This window comes from Petaurus breviceps, unplaced genomic scaffold, assembly GCF_028583685.1.
Source record: "Petaurus breviceps papuanus isolate PSGF00001 unplaced genomic scaffold, PetGlider_PUasm1.0 559, whole genome shotgun sequence".
Taxonomy (NCBI): domain Eukaryota; kingdom Metazoa; phylum Chordata; class Mammalia; order Diprotodontia; family Petauridae; genus Petaurus; species Petaurus breviceps.
Genome location: NW_027186377.1, coordinates 1933520 through 1955408, shown reverse-complemented (window position 1 = coordinate 1955408; position 21889 = coordinate 1933520). Strand labels below are relative to the sequence as shown.

The 21889-nt window shown below is 52.6% G+C and overlaps 2 protein-coding genes across 2 annotated transcripts in view; both read right to left on the bottom strand.

Annotated features, from left to right (window-relative positions):
• Window positions 1-12403, bottom strand: part of WDR35 (WD repeat domain 35) — a 59106-nt gene extending 46703 nt beyond the window's left edge. The window contains exons 1-6 of the mRNA XM_069103002.1: window positions 12248-12403; window positions 10934-11051; window positions 9154-9225; window positions 4328-4420; window positions 2412-2540; window positions 1271-1404 (exon numbers count right to left, since the gene is read on the bottom strand). Coding sequence (XP_068959103.1) covers window positions 1271-1404; window positions 2412-2540; window positions 4328-4420; window positions 9154-9225; window positions 10934-11051; window positions 12248-12271 — 570 coding nt within the window. The 5' untranslated portion in view covers window positions 12272-12403. The remainder of the gene's footprint in view (window positions 1-1270; window positions 1405-2411; window positions 2541-4327; window positions 4421-9153; window positions 9226-10933; window positions 11052-12247) is intronic.
• Window positions 12404-20772: 8369 nt separating this feature from the next.
• The window catches only part of MATN3 (matrilin 3), a gene marked incomplete at its 3' end in the record, with an annotated part of 17925 nt that continues 16808 nt past the window's right edge, over window positions 20773-21889 (bottom strand). The window contains 2 exon segments of the mRNA XM_069103017.1: window positions 20773-20882; window positions 21566-21691. Coding sequence (XP_068959118.1) covers window positions 20773-20882; window positions 21566-21691 — 236 coding nt within the window.

Below are 21889 nucleotides of genomic sequence, written 5' to 3'. Positions count from 1 at the left end.
CAGCGTCCTGCCCGCCAGCAGCCTGGGCTGTCACAGGCCCCCTCCAGTGTCCTGCCCATCCATCGCATCCGTCCTCCTCCTCCTGTTGCCTTGGTTACCCCACCCTTGCTCCAAGCCCTCTCTGACCCTGCCCCTTCTCAGCCCTGCCTCCAGGGAGCCACCGTGACCTTCTGATTCTCCGTCCAGGGCACTGCCAGCATCTCTCTGTGCATTCCACAGTCATGACCCTGGCTCAGGCCTCCAACATCTGCTTTGTGGAAGGACCCTCACTGATCTCCCTGCAATCCTCCATTCACACAGCCCCGAAAATAACCTTCCTAAGGCACTGCCCTGATCACAGTCACCAAGCCTTTGTTACTTGCTAAGAGCTGATGATGTGCATTGCACTTGGAGCTAGGGATGCAAGATCACAAAGAAGGCTGGCTCTAGGATAGAAATGTCAAAGCCTAGGATTTTTAAGTGCCTCACAACCTGGCTGTCTAGTTGCTGTCTCCCCTTAGTCCATGCTGGAGCCCAACTGAATGACCAGGACACCCCCAAGATGCCATGGATCCCCCAGCTGTGTGCAGGGCAGGGAGCCACCCCCACCCCGGAACCATGATTACTCCCAGGTGGCCTCTCCGGCCCTTCTCCCAGCATGCCTCCTCACGTTTCCCAGGGCATTCTGGGAATCACCCACGCTCCCCTCATCTCCTGCCCTCTCTACTGGCTTGTGTAAAGTCACATCCTCCCCAAGAAAGTAAGCCAGGATTGTCACCTGTGAATCCTTGGGCTGCCAGGCCTGAGGACAGGATCCGGCCTGCAGCAGGTATGGGAGAGACAACATCTAGCCCAAAGGGGCTCTGAGCATCCCTAGCACTGCAGTGAAGGCAAACCCAGGCTGATGGGCCCCCTCAGGCAAAGGCCTGGCGACCCCCTCGGGGCCTCTCCAAGCTCCTCTAACCCTGGGAGGGATGGGGCAGTCCATTCCACTCAGCTAGCAGCACTTTCCCCCTTTCTCCCTAGTACCATCCTTCCTGCCTCAGTTTCCACAGGGCCTCCTGGTACCTCAGCTCACGCACCAGGTCAAGGTGCCAAGATGCACTTCCAGTGCCCAGAAAGCCTTTGGCTAAAAACCCCTCCGGGTCATGTTCCATTTATTCATTTTGTCACTGCCTCCTTTTTTTTTTAAATCCCATTTCCAACTCATTAAAAAATGTTTAGCAGAAAATGTTTCTGAGTAAAGCCCTCGTAACCAACGCCCTCCCACTGCCGCAGGACGGAAACTCACAATGAAATTCCCCTGATTATCGTAGATGTGGATCTCCCCGTTGGCCATGCCAAAGAGCAGCGTCTTACTGTCCGAGGACCACGCCACGTGGCCCAGCTGAATGCCTTTCAGGTCTTTGCCCCAGATACGATTTCCTGAAACAAAAACACAAGCAAAGCCCGGGCTCGGTGACTTGGTGACTTAGTTCCTTAGCACAAGTATCCTGGCCTCATTAGCGCCAATGACACAATGCCCCCACCCCCTCACCCCCGTGTCTGAATGGTTCGACCCAATCCAAGACATGCTTATAAAACGACTACCGGGCTGTAGACTCCACAGACAGGCATCCTGGCCTAGGAAGGACAACATGGGTCTGGGAGACAAGAACTCTTGGGTTCACACTGGGCCTACCCCAACCGCTGATTAGCTCCATGACCCTGGGCAAGTCACTTAACCTTTGTGACCCAAACAACTCTCTGAGATTATAAATCAAAGATACCTTTCAAATCTGCGGAAGGGGAGAAAGCTTTTATCTTGAGAGTTCTCTAAAACAACAGGAAAACAGACTTCCATTTTTTTTGAAAAGTGCCCCACCCCAGAAGATGTAAAGATGGGTAAGCCCTCACAAAGCTTAGGATGTACATGAAGCAAGATTGTAGTTTCTGAGTTCATAAAACATGATGAACGGGTGCATGTAAAACTGTGCTAAAAACAGTTTCCATGGATAAATCTCCAACAATTTCATGTCCCCTGTAAACCAGACATGGAGGCTTCCTGCCATCTAACACCTGAAAAGCTCAGACTCGCAAACTATCCCAAGGAACCATTTGTCTGTTTTCTGTTCAGCCCCAGGAAATGCCAAAACATTTCACAGACATGTGCTGAACTGGATTACCTGAGACCTAAAGGTAGACGAGTGTGGCTCAGAGGAGGTGCTGGACTGGAGAGGCCGGTGGGCCAGGGTCCAGATCCTCCCTCAGAAAAGGACTATCAATGAGGGTGGGGAGCAGCAGCCTCACCTCCCAGGGTCCTAAGGACCAAGGTCTCTGCAAACCATCCATGCGGGGATTCCTCAAGGGTCCCAGACTCATGCAGCTGAGCTGGACATGACAGGCTCAACATGAAGAGAGAATGACCCATGTGGGGGGGGGGGGGCCCTTACCATCCACGGAGCCCACAATCACAGCGCCATCTTCATACACGATGCAGATCTTCTGTCCGTCCGCATTCCAGCTCATACTCCGCACAACGGACTTATTCCTGTTGTTGATCATTTCCTCGTACCAAGAGCCTGGGGCCACAGACAGAATGGGTGAGTGCAGCGCGACTGCCAAACCACATGCCCTTTCCTCGACGCTCACCTGGGATGGAAGGTGTCCCACAAACCCCCGACCGCGGACTGACCACACCCAAGAAGCTTACGCTCCCCAGGAGGCTTCCTAGTCACTGCAATTGTACAAATCGTCAAACAAGTAAAGTGAACAAGTGACTGACAACTTCTATAATTATAATAACCTCAAAAACGAATGCAGAAAACACCACAAATAATGTTTATTTTTCATTAAAAACACAAGCTACTTTGCTTTTGCAGAGCTAATGGTTTATCTATGATGAACGTTTCTTCTTAATAGTTCAAAGGAAGCGATAAAGGACCAGAACCGTTATAATGCTGCTGCGGGTGGGGCGCTCTCTTTACTGGAAAGGAGGGCAGAGAGCTGTGACCAGAACAGACCAGAGGCGGCTGCTGCTCACGCTGCGATCCTGCACACGGGGCTCTCTATGGACAACAGAGGCCCACTTTGTCCCATAAGGTACAGAAGGTGATTTTAATGTATCATGTCTCCTCCTGAAGGTCTTCAGAAGAGACTGGACTTACAGAGGAGGGAGGTAAACTAAGGGACTTCACTGAGCCCTCCCAATTCCCTGAGTCTATGAAGAGAAGCTGGCCACGGACCCGTCAAATCTGGGGTGACTAGTCACAACCGCCAAGGAATGAGACCAAAGACAACGTGCCTCACTTTGAGTCCCAAACAAGATAGTCCCAATTCAAAAAGTACATACAGACAGGTCTCACTTTACATAAACTCACATTATGCACCCTCAACTTTATGTAAAGAATTCTGAAAGAAGTGCCAACAAATGCCCACGTGGACTTCACTGGGCAGTACTGAGCTCTCTTCCTGCTCCCATTCCCTGACTCCACATTCCGTGGCCTCCCACCCTGACACCAAAGAAAAATCTAATAAAAAAAACCCAAAACCTCCAAGTAAAAGCTGAAGAACGAACACACAGAGAGACCACTGAGGCCACGAGGCTTTGGTTGGGACCTCTGCACCTGTGCCCTGCTCTGCCCACCCGCCCCACAACTGTCTGCACTGGGTTACTGTCTGTGCCCCATCCTCTCCTCATCCATCCCCCACGTCTGCCCCAGTGTTCTTCCTCTCGATTTCGGCTAGGCCTTCACAGCACACAGCCTCCTTCCTGCCTCTCCCCCTCCCTTTCCCACACCTGGGGGCAAATCTGCATTACATAAAAATCCCTCTCCATGTACGGAAAGCAAGAGGTGTCTTTATTCTGTGTCTACAACGTGTCCAATGTGACCATCGGGGAAAAGATGTCAAGGGAATCAAGTGTCCATAACGCTGTCTTAAAGTGAGACCTTCCCCTGAGCTCCAGACCTCCCAGGACCAAAAGCACGCGTCTGTAAGGACACGGGTAGGAAGTCCAGGCCCATTTTCATGGGGGAGTGACAGGAGTAAACTTCCGATGCTGCTTTAATCTGAGCTGTCCTCTCACTCCCTGAGTGAGCCCCAACCACCTCAGAGACCTCGGGTTCAAACAGCCCCTGCTTGCTCTCTTAAGTTTTATAAAAACAGAGTAGAAACACTGGCAATGGCCAGTGACTGTCACTATCCAGTCATTCTCCAAGGCATGGCAGGCAGTCATCAAAGATGACTCCTGGTTATAATATAATAATATATATAATTCTCCTGGTCATTAACGGGCCATTCTCCAGCTGAGGAGAGGAGGCCAAGCAGCCCTCTCTACCCTCAGGGGAAGCCCCTTTCCTTACCGTACCTTTGTATAACATCCACACGATGATCAGCCCATTTTGGTCACTGGTTGTTAATTTCTGGTACTGCTCATTCCAAGTGACAACTTGAATAGACCCTAGAAAATACAGTTGATAAACTATAATTAATTGTACATAAATACTACCCACACCTCTGAAAAGACACTTTGGGGAATAATTGAAGACCAGAAATGCTTCAGCTTCTCTCCTGAGCTGTGCCAGAATCCTATGAGACACAGAGCATGGCATCACGCACAGATCCCCTAGCACCCACCGCAGCCCATCTCTGTCTCCTCTGAATGCTGCAGGGGCTAACGAGCCCTGTCACTGGGGCCTCTTAGGCAAAACACTGGCTTCCGAGGGGAGAGAGTCCCAGCTGGCTAAGGAGAATCTTTCAAACTGCTTCTCTCCCGCCAGGAACGTCTAACCTCCAAACTAATGCAGACACCAGAGTGGGCCCGAGATCTCCAGGATGAGACATCAAAGGGCCGCCATCCAAGAGGGTCTCAGCACCTCACCCCGCCCGCCTTCTCCTGGGGAAGGCTCACTCCTCCAGGCTCTCCCAGCAACCCTCCGCATCAATGCCCAGAGTGCTGCTGGCTTCCATTCCCTGCTCTCTCTTCCATGGGCACTGGAGTGGCCCTCAGGCTCTCTGTCGACCACACCTGGTGACACACCTCTCCCTGACCTTCTGAGTCAAGCACAACTTTGACTCTGCCAGGATTAGTTGTGTGGCATGATTTACAGCCACATGGCATCACAGAGAGAACACTGGTCTTAGAAAGCTGGAGACAGGGGAGCACCTGGATCATTGAAAGCAGGGAAATGTCCTGACTGCAATCTGGCCAATTCCCCTCGTCCTCCTCAGATCTGAGCCCAGCTCACTGTCCACCCACGACATGAGGACCAGTGCCCACCACACTGAACATCACGGTCCAGAAGAGAAGCCCTTCACAACTATCTCTGCTTGTTTTGCTTTCTGATGGCCAGTTGTGGTGCAGTTAGGGGGCCCTGAAGGACTCTGGAACGAGAACCGAGCAGAGCACTGCAGCACTGGGCCGCATCCTCATGGCCTCTGCAGGACATCCTCTGTGACCGCAGCAATCGCCCTTAGTGAGCACATCCCTCATGTTTTAGGTGTCTCAAGAGGACTGCAGACAACGGCTTATGTACAGACACATGGCTCAAACTCGCTCTTAAGACAGTCAAGGGAAATTCCCTGTAGGACAGGAGCCCGAGTGTGTATTTGTCAAGTGAGATGATTTTTTAAAATAATCTAGCAACAAACATCTATTAAGCGTAGACTACATACCAGGCACTGTACCAAGTATGGGGGAGACAAGCCAAAGCCAAAGCCAAAAAAGCCTTACCTGCACAGAGCTTACATTCTAACGAGAGAGAAAACACGCACAGAAAGGGCACAGACGAGTTACAGACAAGGAGACCAGGACTGCTGCAGAAAGGCAGTCTGCCACTTCATTTTCAGATTTATTTTTTAGATTAACAAAAATCGACTTTCTCTCCTCTCTCTCTCTCTCTCTATGTCACACACACTCATATACACACGCATGCAGGTCCACACACATGAAGACACACACGTGTGTGCACACATGCGCACACACACATAAACTCCCCATAAAAAGAAGCCTCTGTCCGTCCCTCTGTCAGGAGGTGGGCCCTGCAAGCACGGCTGGTCACTGCACTGATGAGAGCCGAGGCTTTCCAAGCTCTTTCTCTTTGCCATGTGAAGCCCTGCTGATGCTGGGCTCCTCTAGCTCCTTCTCGCAAAGCCTCTCCATGTCACCCTGCGCTCCCCCCTTTGCTCTCGTCTCTGCTGAAAACTTGGCCGAGCCACAGCCAGAGCCCTGACTGGCCCTCCCAGGCCTTGTGGGGGCCTGACCCTTGCTCACCCTTCACCTCCATCTTTAGTCTCCCACTATCCACGGCCAGTCTGTCAACAAACGTTTATTAAAAGCCTCTTAGGTGCCAAGCACTGTGCTAAGTGCTGGGGATATGAAAAACGCAAAAGCCAGCCGCTGCCCTCAAGAAGCCCCCAGTCTGATGGGGGGACCACAGCCAGACATCTATGGAGAAACCAGCTGCATACAGGATAAAGCAAAGATGCTCACCCAACAGAGGGAAGGCGTGACAATCAGGAGGGAGCACACTCTGCACCAGCTCCTTCCCCACAGCCCGTAAAGATGCCCAGGTCTTCCTGTCCTTTACAAAAGCTTTTCCTGCCAGCGTCAAGGAGAACCATTCCAGGCAAGGCCTGGGGAAGAGGGCCCCTGACCTCCTAGTGCTGACAGTGCCCAGCAGAGCCGTCCCAGTGTGTGCACTTCTGCACACTGACGACAGGCAGATCCAAGAGGGGCCCTGGGATCAACTGAACCGTGGGGCTAAGGAGAGCTTCACGGACAGTCCAGGAAGGGCAGGAAGAGACTGCCGGTGGTCAGGAGCTGGGACTGGGTATCAGGGAAAGAACAGACCAGGTTACACTGTGAGAGGCCCCCCCAGTCAAGCACGGTGAGCAGTCAGCCCTGATGAATGACCTGCCTGCTCGAAACCAGCAGCCAATGGCCCCAGCAGCCCAGACGCTGCACCCCACAAGCCAGGGAGCGGCCCATCCACAGCTCTGCCACCAGGGGAAGAAGCGGATTCTCCACCTTCTGGAGAACTAAATTCATTAAGGCAATGTTTTTTGCCAGTTTGGCCCCAGAAGGAGTTGGAGCCCCCTCTCCCCAAGGATAAGGCTCCCAGAAAGACCATGCACCTGGCCACACTTGAGGCCTTACTGTACCTTGATGGTCCACATCTCTTTGTAAAAGCTAATTGATGCTAATTGGCCAGAAGATACTGGGTTGATTTTAGCTGGTAAGTGAATAGAGGGAGAATGCCCTGGATGGGGCTGAGACTTTCTGACTACCCACCAAGCCCCTCAGGGTTACCCCTAGAGCCCAGAGTGTGCAGGCATTACTTTTCAGGAGAGGTTCCCTGCAGCATGCCCATGGGGATGGAGATGGTTGGCAGCATTCTCTGTTGTCAGCATCTTCACCCCCTCGGTCACCTCCCAACTGTATGATATTCACAGAGTTTCTCATTCAAACGATCACGGGACCCAGCTGTCTCAGTGCCTCAGAGTGTCCAGCAAATGTCCTGAATATGTAGGAGTGTTAGGGTTTACACAATGTGGGAGTCCAGACTTTATCTGCCAAGCCGACTCTGCCCTTCGTGGGCCTGGGGACTCTGCTAGGACATTAACCACCACAGCTTTACTACAGCAGTTTGCTAAAGGCAGAGTCTGTTATTAGAAAAGAACTGGAAACTGAGAGAATGTCCATCAGCTGGGGAGTGGCTGAACTAGCGGCCAAATATGATCGTAAGAAAGTACTATAAGAAAGGCTCAGCAGGACGATTCCTGAAAAACCTGGGAAGACCTCCATGAACTGACGCAAAGTGAAGCAGGCAGAACCAGGAGAGCCTTGGGCACAGTCACGGGAATGTTGTTCAGTGAAGAACCGTGAAGGACTCAGCTACTCTCACTAATCCACGATCCAAGACAATCCCAAAGGGCTCATCACACTATCCCCCTCCAGAGAAAGCACCAGCAGCATCTGAGGGCAGACCGCAGCAGACTGTTCTTCTCTTTTTCTTTCTTCCTTCCTTCTGTTCAAGCACGAAATGACTAAAATAGCAACATGTTTTACATGACTGCACATGTAGAACCTGTATCAGATTGCTTACTATTTAGGGTGGAGAAAAGGGAGTTTGGAACTCAAAACTTAAAAGAAAAAAGAATGATAAAAATTATTTTTACATATAATTGGGGGGGTGGAATATTAAAAAACAGAAAAGATGCCCACTCCTCCTGATAATTTCTGTGTCATTCTAGAAATGCTGGTAACATCAATGAGGCAAGAAAAAGAAGGTACAAACATCAGCAAAGCTGAGGCTTCAGCGTTTCTGCACTCAGGAATATCTGAGCCCAAGGGGCAGTGGTGGAAGGGGGATCCTTCTGCAGAACAAATACAATACCCAGGGGCCCATTTCCCCAAGTGCACACCAGACTGGCCTAGAGACGCTGCCAGGTGCTCTTTAGAAGTGTGTGGCTGGACTGCCTCTCACACGGCATTCTGATCCAGCTGTCCCAGCGATGCCACCCCAGGGCCAAAGCCCCTCTGAAGAGGGCTCTCTCCTTTCTAAGCCATGACGACCCACAGCCGAGCGGGAGGGACAATCTCTCCAGTCTTCCAGGCCGTGTCAAGGCCCCAGAGCCTTCTCCAAGTTTTCTTCCAAGTGCCCTGGGCTCTGCAGGCCCTTCCAGCTCCCAGCTTAGAGATAGAAGCTGGACAAGGCCAACCCCTCTTCAGGAGGCCTAAGGAAAAGACTCTAGAAAGACCTGAGGGGAGCTGGCAGTCTGCCTCCTGTCCCCAACATGCTACATGAAAGCCTGTGGGAAGCTTCCCCTTGGGTGAGATCTAGGACCTTCTCATGACTAAACTGGCTTGCCTTTCTCTCAGTGGCAGAGCACCTTCATTCTGCACTGTCTGGGCTACATTCTCCCATACACACCTCCTCTCATTTCAGTCTTGCTGCCCATTTGGATAAATGGGGTTTTTGGTAGGGTAAAAAGAAGCCACCCTTTCCCCAATTCTACCATCCTGACAATAGGGCTTGACTGAATCTATGTCATTTGTTATTTCTTAATGAAAATGATCACCATTCCCTACTCCAGAAGAAAAGCACCACAGCTCACAAGCGCACCCTGCCTTTGTGAGAGGCACCGTTCCTCTGCCTAACGCTGTCCCAGGAGTGGCATGCCATGACTCACCGCTGTGGCCTTCCAGAGTCTGGTTCATGGAGAGATTGCTGGGAGCTGCCAGGCCCCTGAGTTTGGCATCATCTAAGGAAAAGGAACAGACATTCGAGGAATTATATAAAATCCATCGGATTTACCACAAAAGGTATTTCAGAGGTCAGGAAGATGGCTTTAAACATTATTTCTTTTCCTAAAAAAAAACCCCATCATGTGGCTCTTCCCATTCCCTAAAACAAGATTTACCAAGCTCCTTCTATGTGCCAGGCACTGGACTAAATACAAAGTCCTGGCCCTCTCCTCTGCAGACGGGGACAAAAGTGTACAAGGCTGAGTCACACCAACCACGGCTGCACCATGAAGGAGCCTGAAGCTTCCAAGCAATGAAGGTGCAGAGGAAGGGCACCAAAGGTGTGGAGACACACCCCAAAAAGGTGTGGAGACACGCCCACAAAGGCATGGAGACACCCCACAAAAGCCTTGGATCTGGAGACAGAGGACCCTGTATATATGGGAGACACCAGAGAGCTAACAGGGAGCCCTGGGAAATCCAGCCCAAGAGATGGCGTGAGCCAGACCTCACAGGGCTTTCAAGGCCTAGACAGTGAGTTACATTCAGAGAATCCCAAAAGGCTTGGTGCAATTTCAGGCTTTAATAGCTTCAAAAATATAAATGCCACAAACTGAAACAATACTTAAAAGGTGAATTGCTTCCATTTTAAAATACTGACGCTTCTTGGAAAAATTCAACATCTTTTCTATCTTGCGCTAAACATCACTGTAGCCAGCTTTAAATGCTCTAACACTTTCATCAGCTGCTGCTCAGTGATTCTAAGGGCTGAATGTATAAGCCTAGTCTTAAGAATATCCAAGGAACAAGGTTTGGATTCTTAAATCCAAATGAATCCACAGAATGACCCCGTAAAAATCAAGTCTAATGGAGACCAATCAAGTGACTGAGAGGGCCAGCAACAGCATCTTCTCTGCGGATCTGCCAGCTTGAGGAATAAACGTTATAAACAGATTATTCAAAATTCACAAAGCTAAATAAGCATAAATAAATTTAAATAATTAAACTTTGAGATGATGTTTTTGTCAGCTTGCAAATCGGCGCTCCTGAGACTTCGGGACGCCTGGCATACCTGGGCATGCATGTGTGCTCACCTGCATTGGGACAAAGTGCCCACCTCAGCAGGGGTGGGAGCACTGCAACTGACCCAGCCATAGGAGCCAAGCATCCCAACAGCTGCCATGGGGAAGAAGGATTCAACTTTTCTGTCTGACCCCAGAGGGGAGAAGCAGGAGCCACAAAGCCGTCCAAAGTGGATGGGCTACCTCAGGAACAGTGGTCTCCACCCCTTGGGGGCTCCAGTCAGAGGCTGAATCCAGGACTGTCAGAGAAGCAGCAACAGACTTGGAGCAGGGCAGGGAAGGAACAGAGTCACAGTTGGGCACAGCCGACCTTGACAATTAACATCTCTCCCCACTTTGACAAGCTCCGACAACACAAAAACTAAGTAATTTTGAAAAGGCTCATTTTTTTTCCCTTTGAAAAGAAATGCTCATATATTGCTGGGTTCACTGGACATGTTGCTTGTCTTGCTGAAGTCATTTTTTACTTTTCCCGTTTTGTTCTAAGGCCTGGCTCACTGGGTTGGGGAATAAGGAGGGGCAGGTGTGGAGACAAAGGTGATGCCAAAACAGATATCATGAACACGCTTTAACATCAGCGCGAAGGACAAAAGCTATGAACAGGTCTTGTGTCCAAAACAATTCTGACTAAATCACCGTTTACCTGTTTGTGTCTCTAATTTTAAGACTTTCAGAAGTCCATCTTCTCCACCACAAGCTATGAATCCTTGATCCTTGTTCCAGGAAATACATTTCAATTTCACATTATTGGGGATGGCGATCTGAAAGCCAGAGAGAGAGCATGGTAAACTGGAGACACTTTTCTGAAAATATATCCCATGGCAGGGAATGGGAAATGAAGGGCAAAGGCTTCGCAGAGGAAGGGGCACTGGTGAATATGGAGGCTGGACAGAGGCTCCTGCCCCCTGCTGCGGGAAAGGCGGAGGGATCTGTCACTACCCAATGCTAGAGTCGCGGGTGCCTCACATAAATCAATAAAAGAAATTAATACTGCCTAATAATTTTAAACATCGGTAAAGTTGATCGGGCTCTCCATCTCTAAGCTTCTAGGCGATAAAACAAAAGTCCCTGAGAATCCGACCCTACACCCCCTGAGTGTCTGCGAGGGTGTCATGAGACACTCACAACTCACGCACATCGAGGGAGATCTGCGCTTGCTCCCCCGGAGCTGCGGCCTCTCTGAGCGCTGGGGGCTCGCGCCTCACTCACTACGTGGGGTGGGATCCCCGGGCTGCCTGCCGCCACCCAAGGGCACCCTCCCTGTCTAACAGCCGGCACTGCGGGAGTCACCCCCCGCGATGGGCCGGGGGGCCCTGGGGCACCGGCAGCGAGGCAGGGACGCGGCTGCGCATCCCGGGGGAGCCCCGGCCGGCTCGGAGCTGGCACCACTGCCCGGGGCATCGAGGCACCCAGGGGCAGCACACTGGCTGTGCCGGGGGCACGGCAGAGCCAGGAGCGGCGGGCTGGGGGGCAGAGGCCTCCCCAGAGACACGCGCGGGCCCAGTCCTGCGGGGAAGGACGCGCGCCCACTGTGTGCCGGCCGGTGCCAGGGGACCCAAGGGCGGAAAGCGGCCCCGCAGCCGGGAGCGGGGCGGCGCGGACGGGACCCAGTGCAGTAAGCAGGCATTAGGCGCCTGCTGTGCGCCAGGGGAGCTCAGGGACGTAAAGCGGAGGCAGGAGGCGGCCCGGCCTGGGGGCTCACGGCATACAGGGGGGCCCGGGGCCTTCCTGGAGGAGGGCCGGGCACGGGTCCGAGAGGCCGGGGAGGGTCCCCTAGGGAGAGGCCAGGGCTAGACGGCGTCTCCTCCCCCCAGCCCGCCCCGGCTGGGCTTCGGGTCCACCCGCACCGCCGGATCTTTTTCGGAACCGAAAGCGGGCTGGGGCTAGGACCGTTTCCGGCGGGGGCAGGGGCTCAGAACCGCTCTTCCCCGCGCCCCAGCCGCCCTCCAGGACGCACCTTTTTGCTGAGGTAGATGAACATGGCGCTTGGGGGGGCCCGGGGAGCCTCGGGGGGCGGCGGGGGTCCGGCTTCCTCTGGCACGGCTCGCTGGGGAGCCGCCGTCGCCCTGGCAACCGCAGTCCCCGGCCCCGCCCCTGCGCGCGACCCTACGCGCGTTGTCCCCTTCCCGCTGAGCGTGCGCGTGCTTACGTCCGCGCTGCGTGGGCGTGGCCGCGCAGGCGCAGGAAAGCGGAGCGCAGGCGGGCAAAGGGGGGAGGGGCGATGGCGAGGAGCGGGGGGCGGGGCCGGGAGATTTCCGGGGGACGAGGTACTGGAGCAGAGGGGAGGATGACAGACAGCCGCAGCCGGGCCAAAGGCGTGGCGGCCGGAGATGAAAGAGAGGCCCCGGGCCACGTCGCCTGCACCTTCTAGCGGGGAAAGGGGAGGTATGGGAAGGAGCCCCGGACGGAGGCTGCAGATGCCCGGCCGAGGATTGCCCCTCTGATCCCAGGGGGCCCCGGGAGCCCTGGCCGGATCTCAGCTTCTAGCAGCCCCTTTCTGCCAACCGAGCCTCCGGGGTATGGCCGGCGTGGGGAGAGCCTGGGGCAGACGCTCCCCCAGTCCGGCGATTGCCGGGGTCCAAGAGAGAAGCCGGGGATGGGCACCAGGGCGGCCGCGGGGTCAGAGCAGAGGGATAAGCATCTATTAAGCGCCTGCTGTCTGCCGGGCCCTGGACATACAGTCCCGAGGCAGGAGACGCTATGCGATGGAGCCCCCAACGTCCTCGGCTCGCAGACGCCGGTCCAGGTGCGCTCCGCACAGAAGGGGGCTTCAGAAGAGGCAGCCGTTTGGGGGAGAAAGAGCGAGCCCGATCCGGCCAGGATGGAGCCCAGATGTCCCGGGACGTCAGGGTCAGGCTGCTGCGGATGCGGAGAAAATGGGCAGGGTGCATAGAGCTGGGGACAGACCTTCACAGGAAGGGTGAGCCCTGGGGCACGAGGGAGCCAGGCACAGAAGCCAGCCCTTCAGAGGCCTCTTGGAAGGATCGACCAAGCAAGCTGGAGGCGAGCCAGCAGAGAGCAACGTCCGTCAGGCAAACCCGGGGTCAGAGAGTGCCCAGGAGGGTCCGAGGGGCTGAAGCTCAGGAGCATGAGGGCTGAGATGAGAGGATCAGGTCTGGCAAGGAAGCGCTCGCTGCTCCCATGGAGAGAGTCTCCACGGAGTGATGAGGTCAAAACCCAGAATGGGAAGGACCTAGTGAAATCCCCTTCTCCGACCACCATCCATTGCTTTCCAGCTGGCCCTCTGCCTTCCCCTACATAGCCTGCTCATCTGCACTGTGAGCTCCACTCCCTTGGCCCTCGGCTGTCTCCCTGGCCATCTCCCCTGCCCTAGCTCTTCTCTCTTCTCCCCATCCTAACCCCTTGGTGAACCGCTTCACCTCTACACTGGCCTCCTCCCTTGCATCCATTGTCCCTTCATTATATTACCAATTATACGCAGCCAAGCTTCAGCCTTGGGTAGCCAACTGCCACCACTGACCACCCTCACTCCTACACTTGTGCTGCTGAACAAAGTCACGGTTGTGACTGTATCCTGGAACAAATTTGTTATGAAATCTCAACTGGGCCCTTCCTGCTGCCAGGCAATCTTTCTCTACTTCCCACATCGGCTCACCCCCCCCACCCGCCCCTCCACAGAGGCTCTTCCAGACCTTCTCATCCCTCCTCAATGTTCCTATGGCTCTCCCCACCCTTACTCTCTCAATTAAGAACTGTAACCCTAACATTTTACAGAAAAAAAAATGGAGGCCATCCTTCATGAACTCCCTCTTCCTGCTTCCTTCTCATCTCCTGTCACTAAGGCACCTTCTGCCACTCTCTTCTCCTTCACTCCTGTCTCCCAAAGTGACGTAGCCTTGCTCCTGACCAAGGTTGATCCCTCCACCTTCACGGATGATCCCATTCCATCCCATGTCCTCCAGGAGACTGCCTTCTGTCATCCCCCCTCTCATCTTCAATCTCTCCCTCTCCCCTGGCTCCTTCCCTCCTGCTGACAGACGTGTCCAACTCTCCCCCACCTTCAAAAAGACACCCTTGACCCATCCCTGCTGACTATGCCATGGCTGGTCCTTTGGGCTTTCTGCCCTAAACTGTCCTAAAAGGCAGTGCCCCCAATTTCTTCTTCCAATCTTATCATTCCCCTGAAGCTGTTCTCCCCAAAGTGACCCATGATCTCCAATGACCTTTTCTCAGACCTCATTCTTCTTGACTTCTCTGCAGCCTCAGACACTGTTGGTCACCCTCTCCTCTTGGATACTCCCTTGTTCCTAGGTCTATAGGACATGATTGCTCCTTCCTGGTTCTCCTCCTACCTCCCTGACCTCTCCTCTATCTCCTTTGCTGGATCCTCATCAGGGCCACACCCTTTGACCATAGGTTTCCCCTGGCCTGGGCCTCCTCTTTTCCCTCTATACTACCTCACTTGGTGATCTCATTCGCTCCTATGGATTTAGTTACCATCTCTGGGGCAGCTGGGTGGTACAGTGGGTAGAGTGTTGGGCCTGAAGTCAAGAAGACTTATCTTCCTGAGTTCAAGTCCAGACACTGACAAGCTATGTGACCCTGGACAAGTTACTTAACCCTGTTTGCCTCAGTTTCCTCATCTGTAAAATGAGCTGGAGTAGGAAATGGCAGACCACTCCAGAATCTTTGCCAAGAAAACCCCAAAAGCATCACAAAGAGTTGGACACAACTGAACACAAACACGACAAAAATGCTGATGCTCACAAATCTCCCTGTCCCGCCCCAGACCCTCTGCTGACCTCCACTCCTGCACTTCCAAGACAGCTTGAGCCGGACATCCAGCAGAGGTCTTAAACGGAACTCAGGATCTTCCCCTCCAAGCTGGGGAACCTGCAGCCTGGAGGCCACACATGGCCCTCTAGGACCTCAAGGGTGGCTCTTTGACTCCAACTTCACAGAACAAATCCTTTTATTGGAGACTGAGCCCCACTTGAGGGCCTAGAGAGCCACATGTGGCCTCCAGGCCATAGGGCGCCCAGCCCTGGCCTGAACCTTATTCCTCTCCTACCTTCCCTGTTACTGAAGAAGGCAATGTTGAGTATGCACTCAGTGCAGCCTCTGAGCTTGAGATGAAACAGTCTGGATCCATTCTCTGGTCCTCATGCTAACCTGATGATTAACACCAACCAAGCAGAGGTTCTCTGCTAACAGTGGACCGCCCTCAAGAGCCAGCCCTCACAGCGAATGGGGAAGATCGGGAGGCTGAGCCTAAGCTCACTTGCCTGGGCAGTGTGCTTGCCAGGGATGGGCTCCAGAGGAAGGTGTGGGAGGGGAGTGGTATTAGACTGACTACCAGACTGAAGGTCCCCAGAGCCACGGTGCTGACCCTAGTGTTGTGTGCCTGTGAAGCCTGGACAGTCTGCCAGCGCCAGGCCAGGAGACTGGATCACTGACATGTGAATTGTCTTAGGGAGATTGTGAAGATCATCTGGCAGGATGAGGGACCAGACACTGAGGGCCTTACTTTAACTAAACTGCCAAGCCTTCAGACTCTGCTTCGGAGAGCACAGCTCTGATGGGCTGGCCACATTGTTTAAATGCCAAACATTTGTTTGCCTAAAAGACAATTTTTATGGAGAGCTCACACAAGGAAGGCACTCACATGGTGGTCAGAAGAAGTGATGCAGGGACACTCAGGGTCTCTCTGAAGAACTTTGAATCAATTGTGAGGCATGGGAGACCCTGGCACAGGACCGCCCAGCATGGTGTGCCCACAGCAGGGAAGACACTGTGCTCTGTGAGCAACTGAACTTCCATAGCTCAAAAGAAATACAAGATACACACATTTAGAGACTTCTCCACTCCAGATACTCATGTGGACTCTTTGTGCCTGACCCACAGTAGAGCCTTCTGGGCCTTGATGATGTCATCTTGGTCCTCTTCAAGACCAAAGAACAACCAGCCAAGAGGGTGCCACCATGCTCTCGGGCCCCCAGGCTCCTGCCCTAGGAGTCATCCTGGCTCCTCACGCTCTCCTGCCCCCCATAACCAAGCTGGGGCCAAGGCCTGTCCATTTCCCCTCTGCAACATCTCTCTGATAGGGCCCCTCCTTGCCTCAGACCATGCCCTCCCCCTGGCTCAGACTCTTATCTCCTAATGCCTGGATGATGGCAGGAGCTCTGGGGTCTGCCTGCCTCAGGTGGCTCCCCACGCCAATCTGTCCTCCACTCAGCCACTAAAATGATTTTCCTAAAGCCCAGATCTGACCATGTCCCTCCCTACTCAATAAGCTCCAGGGGCTCCTGTTGCCTCTAGGAGCAAATACAAAATGCTCTGCTTGGCATCCAAAGCCCTTCCTATCCTGCCCCCTCCCACCTCTCCAGGCTTCTCACACCTCACTCCCCAATCTGTCCTCTCGATCCTGTGACACCAGCCTCCTGAGCGGCCCATGAGCAAGCCCCTCCATCTCTGCTCCGGCCTGGGATGCTCAGCGTCCAGAGCTCCTCGCTTCTCAGCCCCAGCTAAAATCCCACTTTCCACAGTAAGCCTTCTGTGCCTTCCCCATTTAGCCTGTGGCATTTGGCCTTCTTTGTACACACTTGTTTGCATGTTGTCTCCTCCATTTGACTATAAGCTCCTTTAGGACAGGGACTGACTTTTGCCTCTTTTTTGTATTCCCAGCACTTGGCACAGTGCCCCCCACACGGTAGATGCTTAATAAATGCTGATTGATTGATTCGAGTATCATCGGAGTTCTGACCTGCTGCATCACCTTTTAGGTATTTTCCACTGCACATGTCTGGGCCTGCTGGGTGGTGGAAGAATAAAGAGCCGTTTACAATCTACAGGATTCTGGGGTTGAAGCGTAATGATCCCTCAGGGAGTTTGAGGAGAGCCTGATCCCCCCTTCTTTAGGGCCAGACTCCTCCAGGACTGAACCTGGTGTGCTTGGGCCTGAAGGTGGGGTGGGAGGGGCCATGAAGAGGGGATGGTACCTTTGCCGCCCTGCCCTCCTTCTGACTTTAGACAGAATCCAGCCTGGTTCTCTGAGATTCCTCCATTCATCACACTGTTGATGGTAGTACTAGGCATCATGAGAAAGCAGGAATGACTTCCATGGCTCAGGTGAGTAGTATGTTTATTCTTCTAAAGGTCAAAAAGCTTGGGTATCCAACTCACACTTTAAATATAACACAGACCAAGTCATACAACATGACTAAAAATGATCCGGAATACTTTACAATATTCCACATGCAAAAGATGCGCTCATGAAAATGCATTCAAGCCGTCTTTGATTAATAAATCATAGCACAGGGGATGTCTTTGTTTAAATCATGTCTGGTTATTGTTACAAAAATGTTTCTAAGAACAGAATTTTGCCAGTCTGTAGCCATGGGGCAAACCATAAAGAAACAGAGTTTCCATTTGATTCTACTGTCTACAGTTTCTGTCCAAGGAGTTTATGATTAGATTTATTTGGATACAAGGATGGAAAGCCCCATAGCACAGCTGAACAGGGCTTGGTGAGGAGCCTCATGGTACAGGCAGGGGACCTTATGGACCTCGAGAGTGACCTTGGTGCAGAAGGACAATCATCTGTGTGTCTGTGTTCAGACTGTGTACGAGCCCAAACAATTACAGGAATAGACATGAGCTCAGCAAATAATCTTGGTTCTGTTTTGGAGCGCCCCCACTTGTCTGGAGAAGGGAGACATTCAAATGTAGATAGAAAAGAAACACTTTAATGAGAGAAGCGTATAGGATACATGCTGTCAAAACAGAAGAGACGGCGTTTCCAAGGTTCCGCGGCCGCTCTCTTTTTTATCTTATCGGTATAAGCACATTGTGATTCCAGAGTCAAATGTCCCAATGCACTGTCTGAATCTGGACAGGGAGCAACCTCATTGTACTTTTTCTGTAGCCTTTTCACTATTGGAATCCAGAGAGACGCAGTTCGGGGCGAGGGGAGCATTTGCTTCTGGCTCTGAAGGGGTTCTGTGATCTAATGCCCAGGGAATGGGAAGGGAGCTTGCCCCCAGCCTGGGGTGGAACTGGGAAGCAATCTGAGCGCCTTGCTGCTTTCAAAGCCATGGGGCTACAGAGGAAGCTCACAGTTGTTCTCCATGGGTTACTTTTTGCTTGAAGGGGAAAAAAAAGAATTAATCTCTGGAAATTCATCTTACTATTTGCTCAGTGATGTTTTTGGTGGCTGGGAAGCAGCCACTGGCACGCTGGTGACCAGGGCCCCATCCACCCTGCAGGCATGCTGGCAGACCTCTGATGGGGCAGGGGTGGCAGCTCTAGCGGTGGACCTGTCTCAAATCATTGACTTGTAACTTCTCCAAGATGTCGTCAAGTGGCTCCTTGTTAAGGTCAACATCGTTTATGGCAAGAGCTTTGGAAAAGTTGGATTTATGATCACATTTTCCCCATCATACGGTAACCCAAGTCTGCCTTGACAAACCACACTGGAAAGCCACTGTTATTTTTACTATTTGACACTTGAAGAGTGCCTTTCAGTGGAGGAATGCAGGGAAACTTGGGTACAGGCTGTCACCTCTGCTCTGCACATGCCAGCCCGCCCATTTCAGACACATGCCCTGAAGTCAAAGCCAAACTTCCTCCCCCTCTACCTGGAGGAGAAGTGAAGCACGACCTGCCAGAAGGAGAAAACCAGGACCCCACAGGTCTTGATCAATATAATAAAGATTGTGAAACCAGAGAGACTTTTTGTCCCTCAGGAAGCTTCAGAGTCCACGTTAATCTCTTATGTGGACTGTCTATTAAACTCTCCTGAGGCTAGAGTGGAAAAAAAAAACAAACCAATAAAATCTACAGCACTATCATGCTGTCCCCCCGTGTTGGGATATTTGCTGTGCTCAAAATCTAGGGTTTCTCCTAAGGGTGGGCTGTGGATCGAGGGCTCATCTGGGGGGTTGGGGGAGTGTCTCTGGCATTCAGAAACAAACTTGAAGTGGACTTTCTGGACACTGTGACTGGAGTGCCAACTCCCACCAGTACTGTCACTGTGGCTGAGCATGGATGGAACACAAACTACGCCCTCCCTACTGAATAACTGAGAACTTCCTCTCAAAGGGAGTCCTCCTGAATAAGAACTGCAAATGAACAGGAAGAAGACCCATTCTCCTGGGAGGTAAACCTTCCTAGGATCAGAGGACCATTGGTCTAGAGCTGCAAGGCACTTCAGAAGCCATAATGACCCAATCCTCTCATCTTGTGATGTGGAAACTGAGGGCCGGAGATCGGACATGATTTCCCCAGTGACAGGCAGACCCAAAGGGCCAACCCACTCCAATGACTCCCAACCCAGCCCCACGGGGTTCTACTGCCCCAGGAAGGGGTGCTCAAGGTGCTGTAGGCTTGCTCTGAGACTAGTATTCATGCTCTACCTGTTCAGGAATAAGAAATGAGCCCGGCTGCCAGAAAGCCAACACTCAGGAGAAACCAAGTGAACTGGTTTCACCAGCCCCTGCACTAAGAACTTTGGAGCACAACAGTGCTGACCCTCCAGAATCTCTACAAAGAACAGAAAACTGCCTCCTCCCATCTTCCTTGGAGGATCTGTGGCTCCCTTCAGTGGTCACCTCCAGAACCACCTTCAGCAGTTCGCCTGTCCCCATCCCCAAGGGCCATCTCGCCGGTAAATGGCTCTGCATGGAACTTCTAGGTCCAGATTGTTTAGTTCCCAACGAGTGGAAGCTGCTCTGGGACAGGAGCTGTCTCGTGTTTGCCTTTGTGTCTCCATGGTGCCAGCACACACAGAATGCCAATGAAATGCTAATCAAATGAAGAAATGATATGCTTTTGTTTGGCCTTTGACAGCTGGTGCCAGCCTCCTTCCCTCCAGCCTGATGGCATATCGCTTCCTTTCCCCACTCCCTAGGGTTAAACCAAACTGGTATTGTGCCAGCTCCCCATTCACCCTGTGCCAGCTCCCGTCTCTGGAAGTTGTGCCCTGCCTGGAATCAATCAGCCAGCAAGCATGTGGGAAATCGCTATGCACCGGGAGCTAGATTAGGCAAAAAGGCACACAGGTCCTGGCCTCAGGGAGCTTCCAATCTTCTATTCCTAGCCCATCCTCCCCCCCTCCCCACCTCATAGAAAGCCTAGTTTCCATCAAGATTCACTGCCAACTTCTATACAAATCCATTCTGGATCCTCCATTGTCTGGCCTCTCCTCCTCTATCTCCTCCCTCACCGCCAAATGACCTTTGATCTCTGTTAGCTCTACCTACCTGAATACCTGCCCTTCCCCCAGTTACCTTCTAGAGGGGAGGGCAAGGTAAAATCACTCTTGTTCCTCTATTTCTAGCACCTACAACAGTGCCCAGCACAGAGTAGGTGCACACCTCCCATGGTACCTGGCACAGAGTAGGAGCTCATTAAATGCTTGTTGATCAGTCAGCTGACTGACGGAGCACTTGAATGGCTGACTCAAGCACAGCATGTGAATTCTCACTGGACAAGGATGATAAAGAAGGTAAGGAAAAGGATATGCTTGGATGAGAGTCTCTGGAGGTAGGAGGTGACCTTCTCCTGGAAGGCCAGTGTGGCTTCACAGCCACAGGCATCTTCAGTCGAGATTAGCCTCTGGGCTTCTTCGATGGCTGCAGACAGCAACATTGGGCACAGTCTTAGAATAGTCAGGACTTGGGAAACCTGTGAACCTACAGTCTCACTTTTAAGAAGGGACTGTAAAAATCTATTGACTTGGGTGCCCCGGATGGGGGGAAGGGGTGGGGTGAGGCAGCAGCCTCATACTTCAGGGCCATCTCCTCCAAGACACACACTGAAACCTGGCACCTAACACAGCCCTTCAAAGAGCTCTGATTGATCAGCAGGTTAGTCTGTCCACTAATGCAGATTGCAACCCCTCTTTGACTTACTAAAAGGTCTTGGGGACCTGTTGGACCTGACAATGTCATCTTCCCACAATCAACCTAGGGAAAATACTCCCTGAACCTGGGAGGGTCCTTCAACAGGAGACACAGGGTCTCTCACCCCTGGCCCTAATGCTTGAGAACCACGGGAGGGCTGCTGAACCATGGAGACTGATGAAAGGATTTTGTCAGAGACTCACACAGTGATGCTCCAAGGTCCTCCACCTTCCTATACAGAGAACCACCTTAAGGCCGTTCAAGAAGATTCCCTAAGTAATGATTAGGCAGCTGGTTCCCGAGCCTCCCAGCAGGGTCAATGTGAACTGAAGCCTGCCACGTATGCCTGGAAATCCCACACAGGAAGGCCTGCTCCTTGGGGCCTCCCTGCTCCCCGGGGCCCCAGGCCTCACCTGAGCATGATCTTCCATCTTCATTCAAGCTGTACCCTGGGCGGCACTCACAGTGGTAAGCCCCAGGCCCATCGCTCACACAAAGCTGTTCACAGCGGTGGGTGACCAGAGCACACTGATTCCGAGCTGCCCGGGGAGGCACAGGGGTGCAGGAGGGGGGAGGGAAACATGAACAGATAAAACACAAAGGAAAATGTCAGTCTGCTCCCTTCCTAGACTAAAGAGGGGCCCTGCCTGAGCAGCTCCAGAACTTTCTCTCTCTCTCTCTCTCTCTCTCTCTCTCTCTCTCTCTCTCTCTCTCTCTTTCTCTCTCTCTCTCTCTCT